Genomic DNA, 23332 nt, shown 5'->3' on the forward strand with positions numbered 1-23332 from the left:
AATGGTATGCGAATGCCTTATATAGTCACTGTACGTACAAATAGCCCAAAGCAGAAGGAGAAAGCAGATAATAGAGAAAGAGGAGCGATATCGAAGTAGGAGAAAGGGGTACAAACCGTTTAGCGATATTTCACGGGGCTCTCGTTCTCGTAAGGGGTTCTAGCCCGCGCACGGTATTACTGGAAGCAGTCTTGCAAACTCAAGATAAGGGTAGACCGGTTCTCCGTTTCCGACAGTGCGAACGGGAGCTAAGGCTCTTCACCTTAGCTTCGACTTCTCGTACGCAGCAGAAGAGAATATCCGGAGAAGAAAGCCACCAGAAGCAAACCACCCCTTTTCGGTTGCCACGCACTGTAATCATCTCTTCTTCACGCCACCCTCTATGAACTCCGTTAATATCCTTGGCTTATCCATTGTCGCCATTCATTTTCTTTATCCAGTTTACTTCTTTCTCTGGCAAGCTTCCGATTTCTCGCTGAAAATATTGTCATCTCTCGGATTTCTTCGAGTAATATGTTTGTTATATGGTTGAACGAGCCATCTATTATGGTTTAGGTAAAATTATGTCGCGAATAGATAATTATATTTAAAACATTTTTAAACTGGCTGATGAATGGTGTCTCGTTTAAATTTAGAATAATTTTGTAAATATTATTGGAATAAGGAAAAAAATATAGTTTATGTATTGCCCAATATTGTACACAGACATAATAACAAATTCATAGTATTTAAATGCATGGTTCATCCAACCATGTAACAAACATATTACTCGAAGAAATCGGAGCGGTGGCAATATTTTCAGCGAGAAATCGGAAGCTTGCCAGAGAAAGAAGTAAACTGGATAAAGAAAATGAATGGCAACAATGGATAAGCCAAGAATATTATAATAATCAATTATATATTACTGAGACTCAATATATTTAGTGCTACACTATTCGTAACTAAACCCTATATACTATATATCTATATATTTTCAGAAATTACATCAATAGTATATTGCAATTTTATGACAGCGCAAATGTTATTGTAAACATCTGACCTAACGCCCTATTAAACCAAATTTCACGTGTTTATGTTCTTATGAATTAATGAATTCAAAACTTCTAAATTCATACTCATCCAGAGATCGTATTATTATAACTCATTTTAATATCTTAATATCAGTTGCAGTGCTATGAAATCAAAAATACACCGTGTCATTTAAAAAGATCAAGGTTACCTTGACTTAAGTATTTAATTTGTATATTATTAAATATTTCAATTTACAGCTGATTCAAAACAGATCAACATTTGTTCGAAATATTATTTTACATTATATTATCGGAAGAGCTTGAAAAATCGAGCATGCCATTTCACTGAACGCTCTGTATATCCTTTTATTGACAAAGATTGGTGATTCATTATTATTTGTTAAGAAATTATGTTAATAATGTATAATTATATATTTAAAATGATATAGCCTATATACAGTTATTTTGCGTAACAATACGCCTGCAATACGAATTCGTTCTTAACACGGATTGACAATTGGGGAAATTCCCGTACAAAATGACACATAATGAGAATCTGTAGAGAAGATTCAACAAGACAAAAGTTATGTAGCGTCTGGACATTGAAACTGCATACTGCACATGTTTAAAACCACCCTTCATATTGTATTAAATATTGTATAATTTAACTTTCTATGTATATATACCTGAATATATACGACACGGATGCTTCAATCACAGAAATAACAGAGACTGAAATGCTAAATTGATAATTATTACAGATCTACTCAAGGGATCGATCAATATATTAATATATTCAATTGAAAATAAATGATCGATTGAATGAAACGATATCGATAAAAGAATGTTACATAAAATTTAAAAAGATATATTATATGACAAGTAAATTATTAGAAGTTTCTGTAACGAGTGTAGTACATCTTTTTTCGAAATAATCCTGAACGCTCTTATTACTGAAACTTAAAGAATCGATTCCCCGCTCACACTCGGGTAATTAGCGACCATTTAAATGCACGTGCACTCGAACCAACGGCTAAACCCTGCAATTTTGCTCAAGGGATGGCCAGCGTTTGTACCAATTAAAAAGAAAAAACCTCAGAGACACCCCCTCGTCGACTCGTTATTTACACCGCAAAAGAGACGCACGTGCTCGTCCAATTCCGAGCCTATAATCCTCTCTTAATCACTTGGCTGTACGCTAACAGGTGCAAAGCAATTGCCTCTCTTTCTTTTGGTCGCAGGAAGTAACGCGGTTCTGCGTATTCTGTTTCATAATGTATCAGAAAATTATTTAAACGTGAAGATTTAAAGAGAAAATATACAAATTACGATATAATATACATACATTACAAAATTTCATATGTTGTTAAACTAACCTATATTATCAAATTTTACCTTTCTGTTTTGGGACTAAATGTACGTTTTTGTTATTTCTTCCGATATTTAAAAAATACTGATTGTTATACGTTATATTATATCTCATAATATTAGTTATGTTCTTAGACATTTATAAAACTAGATATAGATATAAATATATCGCCTAATTTTAAAATAGTTATTATATATCATCATCTTGGTCATAAAAAGTCACATGATACTTCTTATTTTGTTGGTAATATACTAAAATGTAAATACTATGAAGATTATTGGAGAAAGATATATGATAAAATATATTTTTCGTGTTTTACGAATCATGTATATGTGCGTATCATTATACGGGGTGTCTCGTAGCATCAGGAAACGCTTCAGCAGTGGATTCTGTACATGAAAACGATAAAAGAAGTTCACATAAACATATGCCCTATTTGATCTTGTTTTCGAGTTATAGCGACTTCTTTAACAAACTACATGTATCTGCCTACCTTCGCAAGAAGTGACTTCCTTGCGTCCAAACACAAGGCGGTTTATCATTGACTGCTTTACTCTCGCCATTTCTTCAGTTTTTCAGATACTAAATTCTGCGAAATTAATTCAACTACTTGCATCTTTCGATAGAATTATTCCAATATAACTCAAAAACAGAATCAAATAGGGCATAAGTTTGTATGAACATTTTTTATTATTTTCGAAAACAAAATCCACCGTTGCGCCGAAACGATTCCCCGATCATATGGATCACTCTGTATTTCAATCACTCAACTAATTAAACTCATTAAATCAATCACCAAACACTTTTCAAAACCTAAATAAATCATTAAAATTTACGTCATACTATTTCCTCGCGAATACTCTTTCTAACTCATTTCTCCATCAAATTCGTAAAAACCGTTACCAAGCATTTTCCGAAACCCTAAAAAAGTCAACAAAAACTTGCATCATGCTAATTTCTCCTAGATATTGGAATTCTAATTCCTTCTAATTCATTTTTCCACATCAATCCGTAAAATTGATCAAGATAGATAATCATCTAATGTCTTCCAAATCAAAAAATGTCAACAAAGATTTATGTATATCATAAACACAGATTTTTTTAGATCAAATTTGAGGGTGCAAAAATGTACAAAATGTACATAATATATTCATAGTGAATAATATTTTATGGGTAAAAGAGATCTCTATATATGTCTCATTTCTTCAGTTATGTTAACAAAAATGTAAAATTACATGAAAGTCCGTAGTCTATACGTCCGATCGATCCTTTTTAACTCTTAGCATATCGAAGATAAATCGAAATTGTTTGTCAATTTTTTTTCGTTATTGATATTTGTTGTGATAACTTTTATTCCTGTATATTTATTTACCAGAAATACTACTTATTCATATAACGAAAACACTGGCAATAACAGTATTGATAAACAGTAAAAACAGCACAGAGATCTTTAAATGACCCACCTTGTTATATTAAAAGTTAAGTACACTATTTATAAAGGTTCAAATCCCTTATAACTAAACTGCGGATATTTATACAAATTTATACATTTTTATAAATACGATTAAAGAGATAGCACCTGGAACTGTGCACCTACTAGATAAACATTATAGAGACTACGATACTATACTATATATATTTTAGATATTTTATATATTTTGCATATTATATGCATGCTGTACATTTTTACACTTTAGAATTTCTCGTGAATGCGTAAAAATCCGCAGTCTACTTATAACTCATATTTTCACATCAATCCACCAAACTCATTGAGCACTCTTCCAAACCCTAAAAGAATCAACAAAGATTTATATCACGTTAATTTATCCCAAAAACTCTAAATCTAATTCCTTCTAATACATCTCGCCACATCAATTCAGCAAATTCATCGGGACGATCACAGTGTGTGAACGTTCTTCGAAACCCAGAAAGTACAAACGAGGTCGGTCATTTGAAACTCCCACACCACCCGTTATATTCTCTGGTAATGAACGCAACCACCTTGAACTGGCAAACGGATGAACGGCCAGCCAGAGCCAGAGTCTGTAAGAGCAAACTTAAACTGAAGAGAGACAAATAAAGAGAATAAGTGAGAAGGATAGTGAGACTGAAGGGGTGTGAGGTTGGTTAGGGTAAGAGGGAGCGAAGAGACGCCGTGCTAGCCACTAAAAGGGGTTGCGTCCTCTCTCCAGTGCGACGGAAGCACCTTTCTGTGTCCCATCACTACCTCCTTTTCCCTTTTGCCCTTCGAGGGAACTCCCACTCATAGCCAGCCGTTAACTCCAGCATTTGTACGCGTGTATACACGCGTCCCTGCATTCGAATGCCTTTGCATGCGTGTCCTCGTCCTTCATGCGTATCTGATAAGCCATTGACGGCTGAATGATCTGACGCGATTACGCGTTGCTTTGTCCAATTGCTTCGGTGGTGTCTTCCGTCTTATGGAAAATTCAGTATCCTTTGTCATTTTCTCTTTATTTCATTCTTTTTTTGTTTTTTGTTTTTGGATTCGTTGGTAAAATATCTCAACCCTTTGGAGCATAATGGGATAAGTTTTAACTCTTTGTGACACAGTGGATATGGTTACCTAACCATATCTTATGAGCTGTTAAATTGATGTTAAAGCTGTTACATTGATCAATTCCATAATTTAAAAGTATTGAAAAATGACGATGTCACGAACTTTGGTGCATAGTGGGACAAAAAATATGGCGCCCTTTCAATATTTATACATTTATGCACAGTGTAACGTTCGTAGCTTGAAATATTAAGATAACTCGAGGCATAGCGGTGTAACAGCACAGGAGTCAAAGGACGACGCGAATCGAGGGCGACTCATGTTGTTGTTTTGCCTCGGGACATTGATACAGCTTTGACGCAGAAACGTTATGATAAATAAACTTCGGGCAAAACCATTGTTTTCGCCGCTACATGCAACCGTCGAATGAGGACGAATTCAAATTTTCCGACCAGTATAAATAAAGGGACGCGATCGCGAGCAACACAGTATCTCTGAGTATCTCCGAGTATCTCACGAGTATCTCACGAGTATCTCACGAGTATCTCACGAGTATCTCACGAGTATCTCACGAGTATCTCACGAGTATCTCACGAGTATATCAGGTCTGTAAATATGAAACCGGAATTTGCCTATAGATGGCCTTAGCTGATAATGTAGTTATCACTAAATTGCGTCATTGATGCCAAAAGTCTTTGTTGACATCTCACAAACATTTTCGACTCAGAACAATACAAGTTTCATACAACAGCATAGTTTGTAATAGCGTTGAACATGTCGAATTTTGTGCCTGGAAACTACAATTTGCGAACAGCATTGATTTTCTGTTACCATTTGAAGAAAACTACTGCAGAATCGCATCGAATGCTTGTCGAAGCTTACGGTGAGCATGCTCTTGGTAAATCACAGTGCTTTGAGTGGTTTAAAAAATTAAGAAATGGCAATTTTGACGGAACGAGGAACGAAGAACGTGGATCAGAAGGGTGTGATCTATTATGAGCTGTTAAAATCTGGCGAAACCGTTAATACTGAGCGCTACCGACAACAAATGATCGATTTGAATCAAGCTTTGCGTAAAAAACGACCAGAATGTCAAAAAAGACAACACAAAGTAATTTTGCTTCATGATAATGCACCATCACATACAGCAAAACCGGTCAAGGAAACGATCGAAGCGTTCAGTTGGGAAATACTTTCGCACGCGGCTTACTCACCAGACTTGGCTCCGTCCGATTACTATTTATTTGTATCGATGGGACACGCACTTTCTGACCAGCACTTCACTTCTTACGAAAATGTACGAAAATGGCTCGATGACTGGTTTGCTTCAAAAGAGCGACAGTTGTTTTGGCGTGGCATCCACCAATTGCCAGACAGGTGGGAAAAATGTATAGCTAGCGATGGGCAATACTTCGAATAAAATATTTTTAATCATTTTCATACAATAAACGTGTATTTTCTATACAAAAATTCCGGTTTCATATTTACATACCTGGTATACCGAGTGACACAAATTACGAGTCGGGTTTTTCCGCGAGCGAACATACGAACGTCTTTTGTACTTTTATTTATTTATTTATTCGTTTAACTTATTCGAAATATACTTGACGGGTTGCGACAGCGATCTCTCGCTCTCGTTATTTCATATCAACAATCCTCAACCAATCCTCCACAGCGATTTATAATATACCTCAGCAATATTGTTTTGTCACAAATATTATTAATACACGTTTTATAGACGAGCAGGAAAGAACGTGCATTAATTTGGCCAGTACGTATTCATAACTCATCCAGAGCGGTCGTAATTTTAAATAAAATTTCTCTATAATTGGAGCTTTTTTTTTTAATATTTAGAAGATATTTATTAAGGAAACTACTGATATGGAGACAAAAAAGTAATTTAATTTAATTATACGTAATCAATGTAATATTAAATATCTTTGGGTTCTTTGTATAATCTAAGATCTCAAACAAGATAATAATTCATAATAGCTCGTCGTAAATCATATTCAGGTTTATCTAATTTTGCGTAAATATAATACTCGCGTATTAACATATGTTCTTGTCAAATAATGGAAATGGTATGAAATTTTTCTTTATTTCGTAAATATAAAAAAGCTATTACAATTATCATTTCAAAATTAATATTAAGAAAGTCAGTAGAAATGTAGAAAAGTTTCCGCGCAATTTACTTAATTCACCATTTCGTTTTACGCGATTTTTTCCTCAATTTAAAACATTAATAACGTACCTTTCTTCTTCTACGACTTATATCTGTAAAATTAAAAGTTTGGGTTAAACTTGGATCGGATTTAGAAACTGTAATATGTGAAATGTCCATTTTTTAGATAAGTATAAAAACAATTGGATGATGAATTTGTTAATACGTAATGTTTAACGTAATTTTCGTTTACATATTTTGGCTCTTATGGCTCTTTGGCTCCAAGAGTTTTAACCTTAATACTAATTTCCTGCCATCACATTTACTTGTAAAACCTTATTATAATTAAAATTTGTATCATTTCTTATCTTTGATTAATATCAGGAAATTTTCGTTTTATATCTATCAATATAAATACAATACAAAAATTAGGTAGTATCATGACAAAGTTACATTTCTACTTTTTACAGGAAGACAATTTTAAAGTGCTAATATAATTCCAACCAGTCTCAAAATTGTCTTTTTATTTCGTTTAAGTGTTAGATACCTACATGTTTTTACTAGCCTCTCGAACATATCAAAAATGTTGAAAGTTAGATTTAATATCATATAATGTCATATCGGTTATATAAGTATTATGGATCTTTTTATCATTCGCTTTTCGTGGTCTTCGTATAATTTCTTTTCAAATAAACATTTTCCATATTACAATTTTATAATTTTATGTCATAATATACCTGCTTCTGAAATATTCGGTAATCAAAATTATATTGACTACGATGGCACACAATGTGATAAAGGATGCAACAATCAACAGAGACAAGCCTAAGATTAATTTCCATTTCAGCGTGCCATAATTGTTGTAATGTATCAGAATATACAGAGTAACTGGAATAATGGTTGATAAAGTCGATGAACAAACAGCTCCTACCACGGCGATGAATAAATCCAATTTAGGAATTATCGCTGCCAACAAACCTGTAATTTTGATTTACGTTTCGTCAATTCTATACGATCGCTCAAAAGTCTGACTATATTTATAGAATGTGTATTCTATAATACATCGGACTATAAATATCTTACTCAGTAGTTTGATTTTTATCTTTATATATACGAAAATAAGGATAGGAAATTTTCTAAACGAAAAATTAGATAAATGAAATATTAACGCGTTTGATTGACGCTAAAATGCCATAATGGACTCGTCTTTTATTTAAAGAATTCTCAAAAATATAACTGATATACCGCAGATGTTCATAAAAATGCAATCAGTTTCAAAATTGTTTAAAAAAGAAATGGAAACCCATACGAAGCGAGAGGATTTCTATGAAATGAAAAAATATGGTGAACTTGTAGAATCGTGTTATCCTCTTCGATTTCGATGATTTTTAAAATATGGGTAGAAAGCTCAATATTTTAAACAACATTTTCTTATACATATAACCGTCGGCCAACCTTAGTTTCCGAGGTATTCGCGAAAAACTGTAAATATCACCACACTATACTTCTGTCTATAATTGTACGTCTATGGATATGCTTTTCTATCTGACTAATTGCTGGCTGCTTATGCCAGCAATTGCTTATTGCCTCTGTCTATAAACGATAGTCGGACAAACTTAACGTCCGCTTTCACATGCATATACGGGACAACAAAAATGCAGGAAATATCTGTTATATAACGTATAACTCAATTAGAAGTGAATATCAGAAAAGTATTAGGTTTGAATTTAGGATAGTATTTTCAATCCAGCCGCTGCGAGGCGACCGCCAATGTTTGCGTAAAGTGATAAAAATTATTCTATTTCGTAACATAATAATAATAATTATTTATTCGTCTATTATTTTAATATTAATTTCTTATTATTTCATGCAAGCGTTGCTGGCCGCCTCGCGACAGCCGTATTGAAAAACCTGACCCAAGCCTAAACCCAATACATTGATGATATTCACTTTTAATTGAGATGAGTTATAACAGACACTTCTTGCACCCTCGCATATGTACGTCATTCACGGGGTCTCTAAGCTCGGCTGACCCCCGTTTACAAACTCAAGATGGTCAGCCAGTGGCCGGCAACTAATACTAACATACACTGGCATAGCCGCACAATTATATACAGAAATACACTGTAGTAGTACCTGCAGTTTTTTGCGAATATTTTGTAAACTAACCGAGACCGATGGTTATATGTATAGGAAAAGATTATTTAAAATGTTAATTTCTATAACATATTCAATAATCACCGAAATCGGAGAGGACAGAACGGTTCTACAAACTCACCAAAAATATTTTAATCTTAAAGAGCAAAATATATACGAATTTTCGACAATTTTTACAAATATTATACAACAAGAAAATTCACATTGAATAAAATCATAAGTATAGTACTTGTTTATTTCTTATTCGATTAGTTAAATATCCGCAAAATAATCATCAAATATATTAAATTAAATCCCATTAGCAATCAGTGTTGTTTAATAATCCAATTGTCCGTTCAAAGTCATTCGCAGTATGAGAAAATAATCCATAAAATGTATATTATTTGTAGAAAGGTTAAGATATTATATAAATATTTGCATAAATATTATGATATGAAAGTTCTCTGATTTTTTTACTCGTCCGTTTACTAACGAAGAATCAATCACAAGATCGGTAGTTAGCCCAGCGAAGCATCCTTTATTAGAACGATGAATACTTGCATCAAGAGTTCCGCTATGGCGCGCCACGAGAGAAACTGGGCTATCTATACTAAATTTCACGAAAATAGATTCTGGAACTTTGGTAATATCTAGCTTGTGATGGACTGCCATCGGATCGATTGATCGATTTCGCGAACTTCCCTCGTGAGAAAGAGGGGATTCAACCCGTTGCATCCGATCAAACTTCCCTTTGAGTTTACCTTGAAAATATAAAAGAGAAAGGAAACGAAAAGAAGAAAGAGAAATTTTCTCTAAGATTGTTTTTTCATCGTATTCATTCGTTTTTGTTAAAGATGAATATTGAATAAAATTTAGATTTCTGTCAAATATTAAAAGTGTTGCATTAATTCTGTTACAGACCTCGCATCTTTTATTTCCAAATATTCTGAGTAATGTCTGAATCATACCCTTGTTTTAACAGATAAAAAGATATTTAATGTTTTAACAAAATATTTGGCAAAATGTTGCAACGAAAAATTACACATACAAACAAAAATTGCTTTTAGTAACAAAGATATCTTTTTCTTTTAAACTTAAAAAATTTGTACTTAATAGAAAAATAGAATTGAGCAGGATACTCGAAAAACGCAACGGGATTAGATATGTATAGTGTTAAGTATTTTGTAAAATTAAGCAAATGCGAAATTGAAAGAGTGAGAGGAATGAAGACAATTATACGATAGTGAGATTATGCGTTACATAACTTACTACAAACGCAAACAGGTCGAAATTCTTCTAAAAGGAAGTAACGTATGCGAAATGAAAGAAACAAACATGAAATACTGAAAGAGAAAAGAAGATCAAAATTCTAAATGAAATTGTTTTCCATGAAATATAAATATTTTAAATAAAAGGAAGATGAAGAACTATTAAAGATATTTTTTGCGCCATGAAAAAGATCTTTCTTTTTAGAAAAAGAAAAGAAACAAATCAAACTCTGAGCGAAATTATTGATCAATATAAACAATCACGTTGAATAAATAAAGAAATAAAAGATGCGAAAAACATGAAGTTATATATCACGATAGAATTGTTTTTGCTAAAGGTAAATTGAGAAAAGCTAAAGTATGCTGTTCGAAACAATTATTCACACTCGTCAACCGTAGACTCAAAAGAAAAAATTCAATAGTTTCTGTTATATGACAACCATCTAAGCTTATTAATGTTATACTTTAAACAATCTACAGTGATTACAAAAAGTATTTGCACATACCCCTAGTTTCCTACGGAGAATTTTCTTTGTAGGGTTCTATATTTTATAATATCAAATTTTTGCAATCATATGAAAATATTAAATACTAAATAATATAAAATAATATATTTTGATATAATCATTTAGTATGTAGACGCTATAATAATTTCAATGGTTTGTATATACCTTTAATAGCCACTGTATAGCCTTAAGCCTTAGTGAGTTACCTATCTATAAACTTTTATATTCGGGATGTCAGATATTAATCTATAAATGCGAATTAATGGTAAACTATCTACTGTATAAAAAAAAAAATGTTCAAAGCTGTGTCTCGCTATTTTTATTGTATTTCATAAAAATCGACTATTTGCTTTTTTCTTTGCTCTTTTGTCTTCTGTACGATATGTTTTCTGTGCGACAAGATAACAGTTAAAATACCTGCTAGACTAATGGTTTTTCGACATGAAAAGATTAATAATTTTCTATAAAGAATGTCAAAACAGATCGATTAGAATATCAAAAATTATATGATTCCGTTTAAGAAAACGTGAATCACAATCTCTACGCGTTCATCTCGAGAAGAAATAATTATACCAGATTATGTTCTCTGTAAAACCATTCAATTTCTGCCTTTCCTTTATACAGCAGGTAATTGACCAATAACTCGTGTTTGTACATTAAAATCGGATACTCTGTATATTACATGATTAATATTAAATAAAACTGAATAAAAATGTATAAATAATTTCTAATGTCAACGTAGGCGAAACTTAACTATAAGTGGAGAAAAAATTTAAAAAATCCAAACAATTAGAGAATTGCTACTATGAAAGATTCTATTAAAACATATCGACATAAATAAGATTTACGTGGTACTGCGATAAAGATTAACTTTAGAGCAATCAGTAAAAAAATGTACAAACGCGAAAGATAAATATGGACATCAGAAATTCAAGGAGAACGATCCTCTAATCGTTTTGAGCACAATAGGTATAAGAATTTCTTTACACAAAATGAAAACTTTATACATATATACACGTAATAAGGCTGATGCCCAAACGAACTGTCAGATTCCAACAACATGAAGTTCCGTAGATTGACTTTTTATTAAGTGCTGGAATAATATACTCGTCCAATAAGATAATAATTGGCATATAGCATTGTAATCCATATGTGAAATATATCGATAGACCCTGCATCACGAATGCAGATATTGTTCCCCTAACAAAATAAAATAATAATATCGTGTCATTGGCTATATTATAGAATACACAACCGTTCATAAATATTCCGACACTTTGATTCATTTGTATTAAAATGTATAAATTAATGATAAACTAATAATTGAAAACAACGTAGCCAAAATACAAGGTAGCCAAAAACAATAATTCGATAAAAAATGTTACAAATATCAGACAAAATCAGATAAAAATCTATTTTTTTCATAATACGAAAAAATATAGGGATTAATAAGCCAATAATTTAAAGAGCTCGTCATCATCTATACGTATGCTCGTCAGCATACTTTACTGTTATCCATCAACATCTTAATTTGATCACGTTTTTTACGAAAAGAAATTCTCACTTCTATCGGATATTCCAACATAATTAGAGTTTAGAACAAATTACAACTGAATAATGCAAAAAAACATCAAAATTTTTGATTTTAAAATATTAAACGATTAAAATTAGTATCAATCAAGTAGCCTTCTTATCATTTTCTATATTTATCACTTAAATATTAGCGTTCACAAAAAATGTTTTTGTTGGTATAGAAGATGTTCTTAATCTTCCTTATAATTCGTATTGTAAGAAACCGATTGAAAGATCTAAAGATAAAGAATTTGTCAATTAATAAAATAATTTTACAAGACTGTATAATTACAAACTCTAGTTTTCTTATTGTATATTAGTTTTGAAAAATTAGGTTAATGATCTCATAATATCCTATTATATATAATGCTTATAAGGAATAAAATTATTGCGGTTCAATTTTTTTTATCCGTAGTTTTATAATTCAAATATATCTTGTCAAAAATAAACGAGTGTCCTGATATCTCTGAACGGTGGTGTGTCTCGTTTGAAAGAATAAAATATATGCAAAAATTTGTACAGATCGTTTACTGGATGGTTTCGAATGAAATTGCCTCCTGAGTCGCAGCCCCATTTCAGGTAACCAACAACACCGATAAAAGTATGCAGAAGAGTTATGTGCATCATAGCGTGGTTTAATACTCCGCTGAATTTCGTGTAATTCCATGGTTTTTGCATATCGTGTTGTATTGCTAGCACCTAAGAATAATTATCCTCCATTGAAAAAGCAAACATTTTTTGATTATAGAGTAAAGGAGTTTTGTACAAATTATTTTACTACATAATTAAACTGTGGATTTTTATCTATTTATACGAAATTGAAAGATGCAAAAATGAACAGAATGCATATAATATACAGAAGTGTAGTAAGTAAAGCAAATTTTTGCTTAGATTATATTTCTATAATTCTGTTCATAAAAATTTGCATAAAAGTCCACAGTCTCGTAGTAACAAAATATATACTATTTCATGTAATATATAATACATAATAATATAAATTATATAAGAGGTTAGTTTTTAGTTATTTAGTCTAAAAATTGAACATTAGATTCATCATTGTTAACTGAATATAGATGAAAACTTACTATTCCAGGAGAACTCATGCTGAAGAAAACCGTCCCGACGAATTTCGGATACAAATACATGTCCGGGCCAATCACGACCCACTTTTCGCCAATTCCATCTTTCAAAGCGTATACTGCGCCAATCATGGCAGCAGCAAAGAGCAACAAATTACCAAAAATGGAAATAACGGCGATGTCGTGCAAATATTTCATCATGTTTATTACAAAGCAGAGTGGAAACAGGAACAAGGCGTAATATCCTTGATCTAGGATTCTTCCAGAATCGAAAGATTTTTGTATTATCCCAGATATGAATACAACGTACACTGCGCCGATCCCTATATAACACATTAGGATTGTTGCATCGACGAAATATCTGAAAAATTCGAATGAATTTTCCAATGAAATACCATACGAGAGGCTCGAAAAAGAATTGTTTTTCTCTTGAATTCTTTTATATCATTATAGCACGAAGGGTGAATGAACCAATTATAACGTGATCAAGATATTGATTATGGTACTTTTATTTGACACACTGAATTTTATTTTTTATTTCTCTTCTTTTTTTATTCATCTGAATTTGATATTGATTTGTAGCCTGAAAATTTGATATAAAAAAGCGGATAACTTTTTCTAAACTTTTCTACTTAAATTTATTTTCCACTAAAAATACTAGTATCATTGGAATGACTAACTTATAATCCTTCATAGAAATTTTATAAATTTATAACTATATGTTTTTAATATAGTCATGAATCAAGGTTTGTCTTTTTCCTTTGCATTAAGGATTTTTTTTTTTCTTTGGCAGTCTTATATTTTCGTAGTCAGAGTCGTATTATTATAATACATCATATTAATATTATAATTATGTTGAACACCTAATGATTTTGATGTCTTCCATCTTCGTATCACTTAATTCCTCTCTTATAATCTCTCTATTGATCTACTGACAATGTTTCTTTATTAAATATCGTCAATAATCAATAACCTCGAATATTAAAGAATGCATTGATGTTTCTTTGTAAAATAAATTACAAAATTACTAGATGCAACGGATAAGGTTAAAGTAAATTTTTTTAGATATAAAGTTTCGTGTGAAAAACATTATTTTATGTTTTCTATTTCTTTTATCACATAAAAGCATTTGACTGGTTTCATATCAGTTACAAGATACCCTATAAATTATCAATCTTCGTTATAAACTGGTCCATACATCTTATACAAGAATGAATTCATATCTTTCATTTGCTGCAACAATAACATAATTTAGGAATTATGTTTTTATGGAAAATGAGTTTGAATCGTTATAATTTTTCGAAAACACGCATTAAACTGCTAAATTAGTATAATAAGATGTCGAACTTGTATGTAGAAAAATGTTATAATATTCTCATTTAATTCGATAAATTTATATGTGTCTTTAAAACTATTCCGATTCTGAATTTGATACGAAATTAATATGAAATAATCAAAAATGAGGAGGATCTATTAGATCGTAAGATATAAGCCATTTAAAAATAAATGATAAATTAACAAAGTTTTATAAAATGTTAAAAATATAAGTATTACGAAAGATATACTTTAATATTTTCAATATCTTAATATTATGACGCGCAAATATATTCTAAAATTATAAAGGAGATGGGAAAACTTATTTTAATCTTAAAAACAAATACAGTCACTTTTGGTAATATAGGATTTATTGCTATATTGAATTTTTAAGCTTAATTTTTAAGCTTTTAATTTTAGAAAATGAAATTTTTTTAAATCATTTAGTATGTTTTTTCCTTGTACTCGTTAGATACAGAATGGTGAAAAGTAATATATGTCGAACTGAACTGCAAGATTTTTTTAACTCTACTATGTTTCTTGAATTAATTTTAATCTTTCACGTGTTTTTCATTCTCCACAAACTTTGTAAATCTGTAAATTTTTAGGTATGAAAATTGTTTTTTTTTATTCTTGAGAAATTTCTTAAGCTTTTTTTAAGATTCTTTCAATTATGAAACTTTTGTTAATGTATATGACTTCTCTCGTCTCAATTTTACCAAAAAGGTTCTTAAAATATTAAAATTGCTTGCTTAACATTTGCTTGTTTAAATGAGAATCAGATTGGAACGAAAAAGTTCGAGGACTACAACAAAATTAAAATCAACAGTAAGATCCTGTAACATTATAACATGAAACCTTGCAATATAACATGGAATTAATTAAACACCATTTTTAAAACGAATTGTTTCCTCTACGCGAGTATCTCAAAAACTGCGAACCTTTTGAATTATGTTATTGTGGCAGCAAATGTGCAACATATAAATTTTACAAACATAATAATTCGTGGAGATAGCCAAGTTTTTTGAATGCCTGTCGTTAAACTAGCGACGACTACTTCGTTGTAATGCAAAATTGGTCTCTTTAATTGGACGCACATCTTGTTATGGATCTTAACTAAAATGTGAAGAGATCCTGTAATTAGCAATCCCATCAGAATCGTGCCGACGACTCCAATAAGTAAGCCAACACTTGCGAACGCATTTGGCATCGCAAATAACCCAGTCCCAAGTGCGCTTTTTATCAAATTTGCCAGAGATTTAAAGTCACTGTAGAGATTTTATAAGAGAATAGAAACGATATTGTAGAGATTTTTCAGATTATTAGTGTATTTATGTATTACATTACTGCTCAAAAGCAATCGAACACTTAACTATTTTTAACGAGATGTAAGCCCATTAGTAAATTACAATTACATAACAAAGCAATTAGATATAAAATAATATATTCTTTATGCTTATCATCGCTGTGTACAACAGGCTATATGTGATAAAATATATAATAAAATATAATAGAATAGAATATTGTAACACAATGAAATTGATTCTTAAAAAAACAATATTCAAGAATGAAATTATCCTTCATAATTGTCAAACTTTATGAACCTAAATTTTGTCTAAAACTTTTTATATTCAGCTTCATCAAGGAAAATTTGTTAATTTCTCAAAACCAGTTTTTCAAACATTCAACTAAATGGGTGACACAAAGGGGTTTTTTGAAAGTACTGAAATTCATTTAAATTTTTATAGTGATATTTACATTGGTATGATTATGATACTTTAAAAATACTCCACGATTTAAATTATATGGTAAATAAAAAATATTCTTAAATAATTATTGGAAAATGCAAAGAACGATATCGTAGGTTATTGAAATGCAATATAATTGCACGCAACCTAACTATAATAAGTTAATAATTTATTATTAATATAATCACAATATTAATAATTTAATTGTAGTAAGCTTTTAAATAAATATGTAAGTTTACAATCTGCTGATTTCATAAGATCTTCTGCTCCTAATTATTAATTTGCTATTGATTTCTATGTTTTAATGTAAAATTCACATACTGGTGCTGTAAATACACCGCAATGTCTAAATACTTGTGAGCAGTAATGTATTTTATACAAAATTTCATAAAAGTTATTAAAGAACTGGTTATACGAGACTGGTTTCGGAGGCATTCGATGCTCATAAGGATCATACGGTTCATCCTGACTTTCGGGCTCTTTTCGTCTGTTCATTTTTCTCCCAAATCTAGTATAGAAAGATAGAATATCTACTTAATATGCAAACAGTCCAGAAATTAGCTCAGTAATTAAAAGCGATAGAATAATCATTTATAATTTTAAACTAATTTCCTTTAATAAACAGAAATCTGTCTAAATTCATTTCTTATATTTATCCTTATATTCAGTATGTTTTTGTTAATTCCATTTACGTAATGAAAGACATTTCTGAAACTTTATTTTTGAAGATATATGTTTCTAAAAAAATTCTTTGTCAAAATGAAATAAGTAAATAAAAGTTACAGCTAAAATCCATCGAAATCATTTCAAAATTATATAGGATTTTATTATATATATTATATACTTGTATATATTTTATATATAATACATATACATAATATAATATATACTACATTATATTATATTATATTATATTACATATATTTAAAACTACCGATATCCTTTTAAAAAATCTCATATTCGTTTGAAGTAATGAGTGTTCAATATGTTTATAGATCGTCAAAAATCAGAATATCTTGGCTAAAATATGTTCTTTTAATATGTAAAATATGTTAATAAATAAGTAAATAAATGCATAAATAAATAGTTAAGACAACAGTTTTCGAATTAATACTTTGACTTAAGCTTATCTTACAAACTATGCAAGTTTTTAAAAAATATTAAATTAAATACAAATACCTCGTATAAGGGTAATATATCGATAGGTGACAAATCTTTAATCACTAGATTGCGAAATTTTATGTATTTATGGAGAATTTAAATATATAAAAATATATAAAATGTCCAAAGTGGAGTGCTTGTTACAATACTCAGGAGATGAAGGAAATACCTATTTATGTGGCGCGATCATAAATATATGAATTTGAATCTATCAACTTTAAAATTCGAAGAAAAGACGTTTAACTCTTCTCCAATTACCAATTACTTCGAAAATTAAATAGATCATTAACTCACCTTTAAAATTGAAAGCTAACCCAAAACGCTCGATATCTTCCAAAAGAAACGGTCAAATTCCTCCGAACTTATCTGCATTTCCAAAACGGATCGATTACTCTCAAATAAACTTCCACAACTCAATTCAAATTGGTGATTTCTGTTTTACGTGTTTTGATCCATATAGTTTTTGATACATATTCCGCTACGCAAATGTTCTATTAACCAAACAATATTATCTGCTTATGTTCTTTACTATTCCATGTCCCTTCCTATAATCCTGTCTTTTCATATCTTTTTACAAATAGGAATATCAAACTATAACTGAATTGGAAAATAAATATCTGAACTTTGCTATATAACAAAGAGTCTTATAAACCATAAATAAACAAATGCCAGTAACTGGATCATTATTATGTGAGATGCTGTTGAAATTTGCATGAATATTATTACCAACAATTTAAATCCTCATACTGAGAAAGAAGAGGATTACAATGAACGTAACGATGCAAGTGTGTCTTCTCCCTTGAGATTTAGACAGTTTAAAGAATAAACAGAACATTGCGGCGCAGCTAAGGAATTTTTTGCTTAGCAATAAAAAAGATTTATGTAGAATCCATAAATAATTAATGAAATATTATATTCATATCTTATTCTTTATAGTTATTTTTGTACTGTTCCTTTCGAAATGTAGAATTATAAGAACACAAGCCTGTTTTACTTACCCGCGTACTTTTGTATTAAAAACTGCACAGATTAATCACACGTGTATCTCTAAAACACATTCGAACATGACATCTAATCCAAACCATCACAATCAACAAAACACATTCTTCGGAAACTCCCACCATCTATCCACCCCCAAAAAAGAAAGCATCATTCTCAAACCCAAAGCCAAATAACAGAAGATTAAACACCTTGTAACAGGGCTGCACTAAAGATTCTCTTTGGAAACATTTTCGGATCTGTTCGTCACGTTGGTTATTTTCTCACGGATCACTGCGGTCGATTGCTCGACATTAACATGAATTTCTCGGACAACTAATTTCCAGAGAAGCCTGGGACAACGTCGAAAGACAGAATAAGGATTGGATACCCGATTCCACGGCCTGGTATTGTGATCCTCTCACTCGGCTGGACCGAGCTGACCGACTTAGCGGGAACGCGAGTTCAGTTACGGAGATTTTCCCGGGGGATTTAACGCCTCGCGGCTTCTCGCGGATTGGATAAAAGGGATCATCGGCCTGAGCTTGAACCGTGAATCGTGGTTAAGGCCACGACGACAAACCGCTTTCTTTTCGAGTGAACTACCCAAGGGGGAACAGGGATCGGTTGGAGAATTCGCATTAAAATGTTGACACGAGAATTCGAATTACTGTTTTGGGGCGATTATACATTGAAATTACTTTTTTAAAATTAAGATTTTTAGGAATTACCTTACCAAAATTAGTATCTATCTATTTATATTACTGTTTTGGAAATATTATTTATAGAAATTATCACTGTGTAATTATTATTTATCAGAACAACAAAATATTAACATAACAACATAATATTATACTTATAATATTTGACCGATCTTCAAATATCAACTTTCAAATCTTTTTTTCTCGAAAACGAAGCGTTATACGAATAGACTTCATTTTATGTTTTCGATTTACTTTTTCAATTAGAATCACACCCACTTGACGATTGTATCATGATTATTGAGACACCTTATACATAAATGATAAATCGAGAGTCCGGTTTTGGTATCGCTTCTCTACCATTTTAGTATTCCAGCTTTCTTCTTTCCAATATCAAATTGACACCATCATATCTGTTATTCTTCATTTCACCTTCGATCTCAATGATTCCATCTCCTCAAATCTCCCAACATCTCGCATTTACTAACAATGGTAATTGCGTTTCTTACTGCTCTCTGACCCGAACTTAATCGTTGAGTGAGCCGGAAATCCTACCACGTGCTCTCCGTTACGTATCCCTGCAAAACTTCTGTCCTATGACCGGCTGAATCCACAAAAAAAGTTGGCGGCCAACCTAAAAGAGTAATAGAGAGAAAAGTGCCGATGGACGAGGTGAAAAGCGAACGAAAGAAAGGGAATCAACGAATGTAACGTAGAAGGGAGAAAAAGAGAGGGAAACGCAGGGAATTCGTACCATTTGGTCCGGATTCGACGTCGGTTAACGCAGCAGGGTTGCGCGGACGCCTCGGCGGACACATTGAGGGCGCCCGCTCGACTTGATAATCGTTTGCCATTCATACACTTTTCATTGGATTGCGATTGAGCATTAAGAAACCGGAGGAGAGGCTGCGCTGCACCGCGTATTAGCATTAGGAGGCATCATCTCGAGTGTAAACACTGCATGGGTACTGCGGATTTAGTCACAGTCTAGCGCCGCGGGACGTCTCCCTGACATTATAGTTCGTTCTCTTTCTCCTTCTCTCTTTGACACGCGTGTACACCACCAGTCAATGTGTACCTTCGATACCTATGTCGATTCTTATGTCGATGCCTATGCATGGCAACTGCTCCGGTACCTTCGACTTCTGGTCACATATATGATTTTGCGGTTTTTCAAATATTCTTAATTTCTGATGCCTTTCTTAAGACAACTATATCCGTGTGAAGGAGTTTTGGCAGTGGTTTTAGTTCTTGTTCTATTTTAAATATTTTCCTATCTGTAATGGACAGGACATTATTAATAATGGATGATTTCAAGGATTTTCAGGTATTTTTGGCAAGATTTTCTTTAGCATTATTGGAATTCGTAGTGAATAGGAAGGTTTTAGCGTTTGTTTTGTGTACATTACGTGTCTTAAATTGTAATGTAATATCGATATTGTATATATCGCTGTACAATGTGTATCGTCGATTCCTGTTTCATTTCATAAATATCCACTTAACAATATTTTACATTTTAATTTTATACGGTCTAAAACATTCCACCGATCAGTCCATCTAAATTCTTGAAGTAAAATTCATTTTTCACACAAAGAACATCTCACTTATCTCTTTCTGATTAAATTTAACAAAAACTAAATTCAAACCTATTAGTACCGATTCAACGTATTCCAAGCATGCGGTAATTACAAGCTCTTCCAATACATTACCCAAAGCTAATTGTTCATTAACATAACGTACGATCAAAGATCTAAAAATTACCAAGAGAAAACCATTAGCAATCTTTCTTTACACATCAAAACAAGAATCAATGGATTAACAATCGTATGCCGCTGCGTTGTACAAACAGACGCAACCAAACGCAGTCTCTGTTCAAAAGTCTCATTCGTCAATTATCCAACGTGTATGCCTCACTTTTCCATACGAATGGCCGACAAAATGGCTGCAAAGATCGCGTTCAACTCCCTCCATGTGATTCGCCGCCAGCAAAACAACATTTTGACACGAAGCGTTTATCGGGAATCGGGATTTGCTGGAACGGAAAGCGAAACAGAGTTTTGGGACGCGTTCAAAAAATCGCTGTCCGCGAAGGTTCTTGCCGCTGACGTTTTTTGGTCGCATGCAACAAGCCCGTCTACGATGAAAAACAGAAAAAGAGAGAAAGGCAGAAAGAGAAAAACAGAGAAAGGCGGAAAAAGAAAAACAGAGAAAGGAGAGAGAGAGAGGGAGAGAGAAAGAGGGAGATGGCCGGAGGCTTGGTGCAACGGAACCGTTCCAGCGAACGATTCTGTTTGCCGACACGCACGTTCAACGAGAAAGATCGTTTTTCGGAGTCAGTGATTCGAATCGCGTGCTTCTGCCCGATTCCGATGTCCTGGAGGGCGCTTGAAAATTTTGCACGTGCCAGCGTAGAAACCGGGTCGACGACAAAGTGCCGTGAGAAGGGGAAGTAAAAGGTAGTGAGAGATGGTAAGCAATCTAACTTCTCAAAGTCGAGTGGTTGTGCGTTAGTTTAGTACGGATTTTGACTCACCAAAGAAGATTGGTCATTCGTTTGGATGCTTAGGTACAGTGACTCTTTTAATTAAAATGCAAATATTTATGATATTTTATATTTTTATGAATATAACGAACGAAATGGGATCAAGATAGAAAGCTCTTAAATAATGTAACGAGTACTATACTTGAAATATTTTATATATTTTTACATATACTATACGTATCTTTGCACGTCAAAATTTTTCACAAATGCATAAGAATTCGCTGATCACTTAATAATATTCGGATATCGCATTTTTGGCAGATTATTGCTCTATATTATTTATCAAAGATATTAGGATAGATCTTGAAATCGAACCAAATGAAAAAGTAAATTGTACATTACCACTTGCCAAAAGATCCAAAAACAGATTAGTTAATCTTTCAAATATCTTAGCAAATAGTCTAATTTTACTCTATTCTATTATAACTCTATTCTTTCAAAAAATGCAATTTCTTTCTTTACATGTATAAATTTGATGTTCACGGAAAAAAAAAAAAGAAACAATTGACTCTCTTTCTGCGATAGCAATCGCGTTCCAGAATCTTATTTACCGGACAACTGATTTAACCAATGGAGTTATTCGGTTCGTTGACAAATTTTCTCGGCTTAGTCTCGGAATCATATGTGACCTAATCGAGCAAACGAGCGAAATTACTATCGGTCATCTATAAATCTTAAAATATAAATAACGTAACACCAAAATCGTAAATATAAAAATAATAATTCCAGATAAAAGATAAATATGAAAGTATAACGATAGAACTCGTATTACTACAAAATCAAAAGTTTTGAAATACAAGAATCTACGTCTAAAAATTAAAAAAGTCAACAGAAATTAGTCATTTAAATTTGTTACTTAGAATCCCAATTAGAACATTCTTATTAGTTAAAGGAAACGCAGAAAAATAGCTTTGGTAACACGGAATTGATTAATAATAATGATTATATTGCACTTTATTTATTATTTTGTAATATAATTTTTTTTTTATATTTACATCACATTATTGTTCTTAATAAAAATTGTCTATCCACAATATTATTTATATAATTATAATTTATATAATTTATAAAATAAAAATATCAAAAATAAATCCTTATAAAAGGAAAAAGGATGTGTAAAAAATTATTTTATAGCTACTATAAATATTTCTTTTTTGAAGTTTCAAGAATTTAGTACCAAATCACAATAAAAAGTACGTACGACATTTAATTCTACAATGGCGCGCGACACGAAGAATCGCGAGCCAAGTCAGATGTTCCGAGTTATTC

General features: G+C 31.8%; 1 protein-coding gene across 1 annotated transcript; it reads right to left on the bottom strand.

Annotated features, from left to right (window-relative positions):
* Nucleotides 1-7307: 7307 nt before the first annotated feature.
* Nucleotides 7308-13955, bottom strand: LOC126914259 (proton-coupled amino acid transporter-like protein CG1139). The gene is made up of 5 exons (XM_050717907.1): nucleotides 13626-13955; nucleotides 13061-13239; nucleotides 11984-12168; nucleotides 7796-8036; nucleotides 7308-7368 (listed from the first exon to the last, which is right to left on the bottom strand). Exons 1-5 carry the CDS (start codon nucleotides 13953-13955, stop codon nucleotides 7308-7310), a joined length of 996 nt encoding a protein of 331 aa, XP_050573864.1.
* Between the last annotated feature and the right edge of the window lie 9377 nt (nucleotides 13956-23332).

Source organism: Bombus affinis, chromosome 3 (assembly GCF_024516045.1).
Source record: "Bombus affinis isolate iyBomAffi1 chromosome 3, iyBomAffi1.2, whole genome shotgun sequence".
NCBI classification, from domain to species: domain Eukaryota; kingdom Metazoa; phylum Arthropoda; class Insecta; order Hymenoptera; family Apidae; genus Bombus; species Bombus affinis.